This window comes from Tupaia chinensis, unplaced genomic scaffold (assembly GCF_000334495.1).
Source record: "Tupaia chinensis unplaced genomic scaffold, TupChi_1.0 Scaffold000063_1, whole genome shotgun sequence".
NCBI classification, from domain to species: Eukaryota; Metazoa; Chordata; class Mammalia; order Scandentia; family Tupaiidae; genus Tupaia; species Tupaia belangeri.
This window is the reverse complement of record NW_006159521.1, coordinates 1,848,830-1,860,975: the sequence shown is the minus strand read 5'-3', so window position 1 is coordinate 1,860,975 and position 12,146 is coordinate 1,848,830. Positions and strand designations below refer to the sequence as shown.

At 36.6% G+C, this 12,146-nt stretch overlaps 1 protein-coding gene across 9 annotated transcripts in view; it reads right to left on the bottom strand.

The window, feature by feature from the left end:
* The window catches only part of HERC1 (HECT and RLD domain containing E3 ubiquitin protein ligase family member 1), a 252,265-nt gene that overhangs the window by 162,846 nt on the left and 77,273 nt on the right, over positions 1-12,146 (bottom strand). For all 9 annotated transcript variants that reach the window (XM_027765801.1, XM_027765792.1, XM_027765774.1 and 6 more), the window contains 3 exons: positions 9,841-9,936; positions 2,771-2,965; positions 1,176-1,487 (listed from right to left, as the gene is read on the bottom strand). In XM_027765801.1, the coding sequence (XP_027621602.1) occupies positions 1,176-1,487; positions 2,771-2,965; positions 9,841-9,936 (603 nt within the window). The remainder of the gene's footprint in view (positions 1-1,175; positions 1,488-2,770; positions 2,966-9,840; positions 9,937-12,146) is intronic.

Sequence of the window (12,146 nt, the reverse complement as noted above, 5' to 3'; positions counted from 1 at the left end):
TGTCTGTCTGGTGAGTGCACATGCCCTATAGCAAAAACCTCTCCAAAAAAAAAAAAAAAAAAAAAAAAAAACAAAAAAAAAAAAACTCAAGAAAGAGAAAATGTCAAGAATAAAGGCTTCTAAGAATAGTAACAGGCTAGAAACTACACATGTTCACTACTACCTTTCTCCCCTTCAGATTAAAAAAAAAAAAAAAAGACAAAAAGATTAAAATTTCAAATAGTATTTATCTGAACTTCTATAGGGCCCAATATTAAAATCTTATCTAGAATCATCTGACGTGCTTAAAGTGGACTGTTCCAAGGCCCAGTACTATGAGGTTGATGTGTAAATTAAAATACTGCAAGTTATAATAGAGTAAAATTATTTGATAGAGAACCCTGTTAGACAGCCTCCCATGACAGAAAAGTGTCTCACTTGCAATTCTGCTATAAAATTAAAATTTAGGCACTACTAAGGTGTTCTAAAAGAAGGCTTTCATGGAGAGACTATAATCTTAAAATAGAGGAACCTACATAATTGCATATTAAATTTAGGAAAATGCCTTTGCCTCTTTAAGGAGAGGTAAAATAGGAACAAAAAGGGAAGATCTAAGCTCTGTTTCTAATGGTGCCAATTATTTGTGTGGGATCTTGAGCAATTACTTAACTCAAGTCTCTGTTAAAATGCTACCTCCTCCAAGAACACCTTCTTACCTCATTATCTAATGCCACACTCTGACCAAGTTATTCTCTATTACATTACTCATTTTTTCTTTTACTATTATCTGAAATTATTGTATATGTTTATTAACTTATTATCTCTATCCCAAAGATTACAGCAGAGACCTCGCCTATCTCATTCACTGCTATATGGCTGATGTCTGAAACATGGCCTGACCAACATGGAAGGTGTTAAATACTCTCTATTGAATGAATGAGACCATTTCCTTATCTTTGAAATGCGAATAGTAACTATCTTATAAGAATAAGACTTATTCTAATAAGAATATAATAATTACCTGGGTAAAGTCTATGAAAGTATTTTGTGAACTACAGAACAACAGATACATAAAAGGTAAGTTAAAGGGTAGGGGCAAGGGGTAATTTCAGAAAGAATACATCAAAATCTGAAAGATCCTGTCAATGATAACACCACCACATCTCTATTTTTAAATCCAAAAAGAAAGCACCTACCTTTCCCTGCAGAGGCCCCTGAATAAGCTTGGGATATTTCTGTGTTGAACTATTTCCATGTCCCAGTTTCCCATAATCACCATCTCCCCAACTGAAGACTTCTCCTTCTGTTGTAAAAGCTAAAGTGTGACCATCAGATCCTTTAGAAGATGAAACCTTTTTAATGGACCTATGAGGCTCAAAAGTTAGCTTTTTTAAAGTGGACTGATTATTGGAATCTCCAAGGCCCAGTCTTCCATAGCTGCCTTTACCACAGGCCCTGACAGAACCATCTGTAGAAATGACAAACGTACAGTACTGTCCAGCTTCAATCTATAAACAAAAAAACAAAACCGTAAATACAAAATGCTTCTGTGAAAATTTATCAAAGAGGCTCAAAGGAAGTCTTTTTAAAGCAGAATATTGCATGACTTGCTAAAGAGATTAAACAGTAAATAGAAAATTAAGAACATGCTAATGGCCTTTACTTGACTTCTTTTGTTGAACCCAAATACATATATATTTTAACTTTTCAGGTCATCTATCAGGTTATGATTAAAAGAAACAACAAAGTAAAATGTTTTGTCATCGTTTTATAATTGGGAAAAGGCAAGAATAAATTCCTTAAAGTCCATCATGGCAAGAACCATACAAAATATATTCTAACTCCATTTGAAAAACAAATTAATGAACATAATAATAAGAAAATGAAATGCCCATCTGGTAAAGGGAAAACTCCAATTTTTATTTCGTTTTATTTGTCATTTGTGCTGAATATAATGGCAAAATGTATTGCCATCCATGTTTTTTAAGAATCCAGATCCTGGGACCAGCAGTTACTGTAATGGCTATGTCACTGAACTCCCATGTAGCCAACCGCGGTTCGAGTCCCAGACCCGGTGGCTTGAACTCATGTCGGGCACATGTGCATGTATGCCCAAGATCCCGAGAGGAGAATGGAGGAGAAGGGATTGTGGCGTGGCCGCCCCCCTGGGGGGTGATTTCTCGCTTTCTATTTCTCTGTCTGTTTTTGTCTTTCTGGTGAGCGCACGCGCCCTATAGCAAAAACCTCTCAAAAAAAAAAAAAGAATCCAGATCCTGAGACCAGCCTAATGGTTATGTTGCTGGAATCCCACATAGTCGATGGCAGTTCGAGAACTCAGGATCTTAAAACTCATGCTGGATGCATGTATGCACATGCCAAAGATCCTGAGAGGAGAATGCAGGAGAAGGGATTGCAGTATGTCCATCCCCTGCGGAGTTATTTCTCAGTTTCTGTCTGTCTTTGGCAGCAAGCACATGCACCCTAAAGCAAAAAATCTCCCTGAAAACATAAAATAATAATAAAATAAAATAAAAACAAGTAATTCTTAGCAAAAAAAAATCCAGATCCTTATTTATTTTTTAGAAACTTGGAAATACTGTCAGGGATATAGAGTCTCAAAATTTATTTTTCTATTAAAATGAAAAATCTGATGTAGTATGGTATAGAAACAATACAGAAAAGAAATAATCAACGAAGCATTTTCACTTGTTTCACTTGTTTCACATAAAGCAAATTAGCATGAATATATACCCCCTTATCTTCCAACTTGTAAGGTATACAGAGAACTTACTGTCTGAGCATCAGAGAAACTGGGAGCCAGTTTGGGTTGTAGTATTTTCTCCTGTGTGCCTTCTACTAACTGATGGCTGCTGTTGCTTCCCCAGACATAAACCTCGCAGGTTTCCGAGACAATGGGAGCATCCCCAGTCTGAATGCTATCTGGGCTGGCACATGTTCTTGAGTAATCAGAAGCCATCCTGCAAACCTATTGAAATTTAGTAATATGCATAAATAATCAGGACATTTTTAGTCTAAACATTTTTTACACTTGTCTCTGAAATTACTATTGCCTCTCTTTCTAATCCTCTCAATTGTGCAAATAATCTAAGAACAACATATCCCATCTTAAACACACACAGCTAAACCACACATGCAGAATAAACAACTCAAATATACTAATAAAGGTGGGAAAAGCTGAAAGGGATACACCCATTCAAATCTTTTTAAACTAAAATTTTTATTATCGTGTTATTATATTCTACAACAGCATTGTAGAAAAGCAAAGCATTATAGAAAAAAAAATAGCATTAAAGAATAACAAAGCTTAAAAATACAGGAAAAAAATCTACCATGGGTAATCTTATCACCCTAACACCATAAAGGCTATCTTCTTTACATATGTCCTTTTAGAATTTTCCATACATAAATTTTGTTTTTTTTTTTGGAGAGGTTTTTTGCTATAGGGCGCATGCGCTCGCCAGACAGAGAGACATAGAGACAGAAAGCGAGAAATCACCCCCCAGGGGGGATGATCACGCCGCAATCCCTTCTCCTCCATTCTCCTCTCAGGATCTTGGGCACACATGCACACACGCCCGGCGTGAGTTTTAAGCCACCAGGACCAGGACGCGAACCACGGTCAACTACGTGGGAGTCCAGCGACATAGCCATTACGCTAACTGCTGGTTCCCCCATACATAAGTTTTTTAATACAAGCATCATGGTGGCTATAAAATGTGACCAATGATACAAAAAAGTCATGTAAACTTAAAACGCCCACCTGGCAAAGGGAAAAATTCCAATTTTTATTTAGTTTTGTCATTTGTGTTGAATATAATGGTAAGATTTAGTCTTCATAATTAAAGAGATAAATTCCATTAAGTATGAAAAATCGGACATTTCCCTTTACTAGGACATTCAGTTTCTTTCTATTTGGTCATTGAATAGGTCATTTTTAAGAATATAGTTGTGGGGCCAGTAAGTGGCATAGTGGTTAAGGCACTGGACTCCCATGTAGTTTGAGTCCTGGACCCAGCAGCTTGAAACTCATGCCAAGTGCATGTGCACATGTGCCCAAAATCCCTAGAAGAGAATGGAGGAAAAGCAACAGTGGCGTGGCCATCTTCCTGGGCGGGGGTGGGTGGTGGTGGTGATTTTTTGCTTTCTGTCTGTCTCTCCAGTGGGTGCACACTCCGGATAGCAAAAAAAATCTCTCTCACTCTCAAAAAATATTTAATTACTGCTTTTTTTCTTGTTTTTATTACTTCCTTAAGAGTAGCATTTCTCTATTTCTGTAAGAGCAAATTTCCTCTATCAGGAAATAATGAAACCAGTCTTATGATTCTTGAAACACACTATACCAAACTGCCTTCCAAATGATGCTATATAATGTTATGTCACCAAGAATACACAAAAAGAGGGCTATCCTACAAACAGTAAAGGACCTGAGCAATTCAACACATACACATACCTATTTACCTATATGAAATAAACACTGGTGACAGCTATCATCAATTGGTTGCCTGTCTTGTGTTTTTATTATTTTTAATGAATCAAGCAAAACAATAAAAGAAGAATCTTGAAAAGTCATTAGTTTGCTAGTACATGAAATTGAAAGAGAGAGTCATTTTAATCAGCGCCTTTAAATAGTATCCAAAACAATAGAATAACGTGTGTGAGACGCATATTTTAAAGTGAATATGAGGACAGCTGTGAGGACATGCAGAGCATATGTAAGTGAAAGTTACCAGCATCTAAAGATCTCAAATTTTGTTGGAGACAAACGAGGATGGTGGGGCCAAGAGGCTAGAATTATTCATCTGAAGAGCTGTAACTATAACAGGGCTTATAAGAGAAGTCAGAGTCCTCCAGTATACTCCCTTCAGATAAAAAGAGGAGGAAGGCAGGAAAATGAATGTACTCACAGGGCTTAAAATTAGAGAGAGAGAGAGAGAGGAGACAAGACAAAACTAAAAATGGGTAGGATCCTTCCAAGATAGGAAATGACAATAATGACAGAAACAAAGTTTTCTAGTAACTCCAAATCACTAGAAAGCAAAACCTCAAGCTCATGCTTAGCATTTGTAACACACCAGACAACAACAGGGCATTCCCAGTGCCTCCAAAATATAAATACCGAGTCATCAGGAAAATCATGATAAATTTTCGCATAGAAAAATATGTCATGACTTTCCCAATGACCTAATAGGTGGAGACAAACCATCACCAAACAGAAAAAGCTGTGTGTGGAAGCAGTCGACGTCAGAACAGGAGAAGTTCAAAACAACCACTACGGGAACCAGCAGTTAGCATAATGGCTATGTCGCTGGACTCCCACGTAGTCGACCGCAGTTCGCGTCCTGGACCCGGTGGCTTAAACTCACTCCAGGCGCGTGTGCGTGTGTGCCCAAGATCCCGAGAGAAGAATGGAGGAGAAGGGATTGCGGCATGGCCATCCCCCCTGGCGGGTATTTCTCGCTTTCTATCTCTCTGTCTCTCTCTGTCTCTGTCTGGTGAGCGCATGTGCCCTATAGCAACAACCTCTCAAAAAACAAACAAACAAAAAAACAATCACTACGGTACTCACTGGGAAGAAGGGTGAGACATCTAAGAGCAGCAGTTGCAACTAAGAAGTTTTGCCCTTTCTGTTAGCAAGTAAGTGCAGTGCATCCATGAAGGAACATTCTAAAGAAGCTCGAGTAATCTCTATTTCTTCTGAACTTTTTAAACTAACCAGTAGTTTTGGTCAATTTTAAGAATTTATGTTTCTCAGTCCCCATACTGAGGAGAAACTAGCAGGAGTGGAATCAAAACCAAACGAGATAGGGACAACAGAAAAGAAAGATGGAGAAGGTCAAGATAAAAGTTAGAGAGAGGAGCAAAGGAACAAGTTGGAAAACCATAATAAACATTTTTTTTAACTTTTTATGTTTTTTAATGTTACAAAGAAACAACAGAAGAAGGGAGTCTATGGTGTTACAAATGCTATGTTAAGGTGCAGCAGATGGCATAATGGTTACGTTGCTGGACTCTCACATAGTCAACTGCAGTTCAAATCCTGGACCAGGTGGCTTAAAACTCATGCTAGGTATGTGTGCATGAGTGCCCAAAACCCCAAGAGGAGAATGGAGGAGAAGGGATTGCAGTATGGTCATCCCCTGGAGGGGTAATTTCTCGCTTTCTGTCTTTCTGTCTCTCTAGTGAGCACACATGCCCTATAGCATAAACATCTCTAAAAGAAAAAATGCTATCTTAAATCCTGCCAAATCCTAGAAATTCAGAAAAGTTAATTTCATGTAAAATAAGCAATAGAGAAGTATCAAGGACAAATCCCATAAGGAGCTACTATAGGAAAGAAAGAAAAAAGCAGAATAACATTCCTATAACAACACCATGTCAGAAGGAAACTGCCTCAAAACAGATCCAATTGCATCCTACTTGAAACAAGCTAAAAGAGATTAAGAAAATAAAATAAGGCATGAAAGAAAAACACAAATCTGAATTATAAACCTGCAAAAATGTGGAGCCATAACTCAACAGAGAATTAGAAACAAAGAAAAACTTCAGAAATAAAAACTAAACTAGAAGAAATCCAAGAGTAAATAAATACGATAGCAAATGCCATAAGAGGAACAAAAGATGAAATGGAAGGTAGTTTGAGAAACAAAACAAAACTAAAAAATATATAAAAAGTATTTAAGAAAAAGTGATAAATATTAGTTAGACGAAGACCCAACATACAGATAACAGAAGTTCCTAAAGCAGAGAACCAAATAAAAAGAATAAAAATAATACTAGAAACTAGAATTCAGGGACATTTTCCTGAAATAAGAAAGACTTGAAACTATATATACACACACACACACACACACACACACACACACACACACACTGAATTCTCATATCCCTAAGAACACCAACCCAAAATGAATAACATTAAGAGAGAGTCTAGCACAATTTCTGGTCTTTAAAGGAAAAAAAAAATTCATCGAGCTTCTCAGCAAGATGAACACATAACTCATACAGAAAAGAAAATAGGAATATATTTAGACCTTGACAGTAACACTTCATGCTAGAAGAAAATGGAGTAACATATCTAAACAATAAGAAAAATGTGAGACAAAGACTTTATATTCTCAAAACTGATTTTCAAAAATAGAGTACAATTATTAACATGCAAGAACTCAGAGAATCTTATTCCTATAAGCCTTCATTGAGAAATCAACAAGAGAATGAGCTTTAGACAACAAAAAAGAATAGAGATATCAACACAGAGACTGTAGTGAACATTAAAATGTAGTTACTTGTGATAATGTTAAATAAAGGTTAAAAGGCAAAGAATATGTAATGATTACATGCTCTGAGTACATAGATATAATACAACTAGAAAAATCAAGGAGAACATATGTAAAAATAAAAGTATTTTCAGTAATTGCATAGCATAGGATTTGTCTTTAAGACTGCTGTTTATATTATGTATGTGTGTACTTAACTTGATCAAAACAAATGTGTAATAATGGAATAGTCTATCATCCCTGTATCCTGAGAATCAAAAGTCTCAGTTTGGAAGTAATATATAAATGTAATATAAAAAAGGTTAAGTAAAAATCCTTTAGCCCTAAATTTGAAAGTATCAGTATGAACTTAAAAGACATTTTAAGTTTGCCTAGACTCACATCCACGCACACTTCTAGCTCTACTATAAAAGCCTAGAAATAAGACAATTTAGTGGCAGGGACTATCCCTAGTATCATGATTATGGTCTTAAAATATCATATCTCAATTAAAGAATCAGGCCACTTTTAGAGAAGTAACTAGATGATTCAAGCTGGGGTGAGAAATGTATAAAATGAGCTGGGAATAATGTGATATAAGAGACCAAAGAAGCTATCAAAGATTACTAGGCTTACGTCAAAAAAATTTAAAAACCATACTGACAGGACCAACAGATGATGTAATGGTTATATTGCTGGACTCCCACATAATAGTCAACTGTGGTTTGAGTCCCAGACCAGCGGCTTAAAATTCTTGCCAGGTACATGTGTGTGCATGCCCAAACTCCCAAGAGGATAATGGAGAAGGGACTATGGTATGGCCATAACCCCTGAGAGGTGATTTCTCACTTTCTGTCTCTGTCTCTCTCTGTCTCTTCAGCAAGCACACGCACCCTATAACAAAAATCTCTTTAAAACAAAACACTGAAGAGCCTATTAACCAAAGGTGAAATAATATGGCCTTCACTATAGATAATTCGATGGTGTGAAACTAAGTAGGTTTAAATCTATGTATTTGAAATTATAATTTTTGTCTGAAAAGTCATGATGTATTTTTCTGTTTTTCTATGCAAAGTGCATCATGACTTTTCTGATGACCTAACATATATGTATTTTTTTAAATTTGGGATAGGACGTGTGCAGTCACCAGAAGAGGGATGGTAGGGAGGAGCAAGAAAACACTCCCAAGGAGGATGGTCATTCTCCAATCCCTTCTCCTCCATTCTCCTGTTGGGATTTTGGGCCCTCATGGACATGAGGCCCAGCGTTTTTTCAAGTTGCTAGGTCCAGGACACAGACCACGTAGTTGGCCGTGAGGGATCTACCTGCCTTAACCACCATGCCTCTGTTTGGCCTCAAGATTTTATGTTTTTGCTATAAGGTGTGTGTGCTTGTCAGAGAGAGAATGAGAAATCACCACCACCACCCGCTCCCTAAGGGGGATGGTCATGCTGCAATCCCTTCTCCTCTAGGGATTTTGGGAACACATGCACATGTGCCTGGCATGAGTCTCATGCCGCCAGGTTTGGGACTTGAACCACAAAGTCGGTCGTGTGGGATCCAACTGCCTTAACCTCCATGCCATCTGCTGGCCCCCCAAGATGATGTATTTACAATGAAGTTAACTGGCCAAGTTTGAAGGATGATAAGGGAAATAATTCACTAAATTAAATAACAGTAAATAAAAAAGTAGGTGAGGAGAATCAAACATTTGTTCTGCCTTTCCTATACGAACAGTAGCAGAGTAATCAAATAATCAATAAAGGAAGCACCTCTTTATGAGAACATTCCAACTAATAAATAAAAAAGAAATAACAGAAGTAGAATTTCACCATTTTGCAACCAACTACAAATGTATTAATAGATCTGGTCATTAGGCATCAAGGACTGCTAACACCACAAAAAAAGAGAGAACCAGATGGAATCTGATGGCAGAACAAAACACCACACCTATAATCTTGCCAAAGGGATCAAACAAAACTGATCAAGCCTCTGGATTCAGCTGTTACTTTGCAGGAAATACAGAAAACAAAGAAACATAATTTAACTGTATCATGAGTAATCAATCTTGCAAAATCCAGACTCTAGAAATTCTACAGCCTAAAAAGACTAGGTTCCTGAATACATATATTGAGAAAAAGGAAAAAAAAAATGGAGACAAAATTTACAGATTAAGAAGTTTAAAAGACTTTGTTTTTAGGTAGAAAGGAATTATGACCAGGATATAAAAGGGCTTTTGCAATGGCTAGAAAATTCAATTTCTTTACCTGGCTACAAATTAACAGAGTATTTACTTTATAGCAATTATGAAGTCACACATTTGTTTATATGTCTTTTTGTATCTGTTTTACTTAATTTCAAATAGTTACTGGCATATAATACAAAATTCAATCTGAAACACCTTGAAAAGCACGTCTCCTTCCCATTCTTGGTCCTAGATCCTAGACATCCAGCTCCACTCTGTAGAGATAATAATGGTGTTGCTTTCTTTTGTAGCCTTTCCAGAGATTGAATTGATTATTTTTATGGGATAATACATGCTACAGTATTTTAAGACAGTAATTTTTAATGTAAAATTACTACTTACCTCTTCAAAGAGACACAACGCAGCCTCGTAGAGGGAACACAAGCCATCAGATGTTCTGGTTGGTTCTCTCCACTGACTGCGATCAGCAGATGAACCCTATAATTAAAACATTATAAGATACAGTGAGGGAAGGAGAGAGATCTATGTATTAAAAATCACTTAATTTATAAAAACAGCATCTATTTGAAGACCTGTTTATATAATTATGTGCACTGGGACTAAATTCCACTACTAGGTCATGAAACCACCTTTTACCTAAAAGTGTTAAAAAAGATCAGGCTAGTGAGTCAAATGGTAAATTAAGTGCCAATCCCTCACTGATGACCTTATTTTTAAATCATATTATTAGCAGTATAAGAAATTAAAATTATGTCTATATACTCACATACTCATCTATTAGTCACTATAGTAATTTTCAATAAAAATTGATGCAAACAATAAATATTGGGTTGTCAGAAAAGTCCTAACATATTTTTTGTTTTCTTATACAAAAATGTGCCATGACTTTTCTGACAACCCAATAGAAGAAGATTTATTTATTATTTTTTTTGGAGAGGTTTGGGCTACAGGGCGTGTGCGCTTGCCAGAGAGACAGAAAGCGAGAAATCACCCCCCGGGGGGGGTGGCCACACTGCAATCCCTTCTCCTCCATTCTCCTCTTGGGATCTTGGGCACACATGCACACGCGCTTGGCATGAGTTTAAGCCGCTGGGTCCGGGACTCGAACCGTGGTCAACTACATGGGAGTCCAGCGACATAGCCATTACACTAACTGCTGGTCCCAGAAGAAGGTGTTTTTGACACATAATACTTATATTTATTTATGGGGTATCATGTGATGATTATATGCATACAATGTGTAATAATCAAGCTAGAAGAATTAGCATATTAATCACTTCAAACATCATTTCTTTGTGGTGGGAACATTCAAAATCCTCTCTTCTAACGATTTTAAAATATACAATGTCTTATTGCTAACTATAGCCATCCTACTGTGTGCAATGGGATACTGGAACTTATTCTTCCTATCTAACAGTAACTTTGTACCCGTTAACCAACCTCTCTCTACCTGTCCCTCCCCATGACCATTCTCAGGCTCTGGTAACCACTATTCTGGTCTCTACCTCTATGAGATCAACTTCTTTAGATTCCACATATGGTGAGATCATGCAGTACTTGTCTTTCTGTGCTAGCTTATTTCACCTAACATAGTGTCCTCCAATGTCATGGTGCCGTAAATAACAGAATTTCATTCTTTTGACTGAACACTGAGTACATATGCCAAATTTCTTTATCCATTCTTCTGCTGATGGATACTTAAGTTGCTCCCATATCTTGGTTATTGTGAACAGAACTACAATAAACATGAGTGTGTGGATATCTCTTTGACATATTGATTTCATTTCCTTTGGAAATATACTCAGTAGTAGAATTGCTGGATGATATATGGTGATTCTCTTTAACTTGTTGAGGAACCTCCACACTGTTTTCCATAATGGGTGTGCTAATTTACATTCAGTGTGTATTATACAACAGTGTGTAAGAATTCCCCTTTCTCTACTTCAAATCCAATATTTGTTATTGTTTTATTTTCTTGCTTTTGTTTTTAAATCTGATTGAGAGAACGTGTGAGAAAGAAATAAGCATCCTTAAAAGTGTCTCACATTGCAATTCTCCCCATTCTACCTAGCCAGTCAGGATCATAGGCATGCACACAGACGTACAACACATACAGACCAACATGGTAACTGAACCCCAATCCTTTATATGGTGTTCAGCACTGCAGAACCTTGCACCATTGCTGCACCACTATGCCTGGGCCATATTTTTTGTCTGATAATAACCATTCTAAATGCGTGAGATGATAGCTTACTGTGGTTTTGATTTGCATTTCTTGATGATTAGTGATATTGAGCATTTTTTCATATACCTCTTGGCTATTTGCATACCTTCTTTTGAAAAATGTCTATTCAGATCCCATTTTTCAATGGATTATTTGTGGTTTTTTGCTGTTGAATCATTTGAGATCCTTACTTCGGGTCGTCAGAACAGTCATGATGTATTTTTGTTTTTCTATGCAAAATGTGACTTTTCCAACAATCCAATATATTCTGAATAGGAACCCTTATATATTCTAAATATTAATACTATTTATATACTTTACAAATATTTTCTCTCATTCTGTAAGTTGTTTGTTGATTGTTGATTGTTTCCTTTGTTGTACAGAAGTTTTACAGTCATTCTAGTCTATGTTACTTTTGTGGCCTGTTTTTTTGTCTTATCAAAAAAAAAAATTCCTTGGCGGC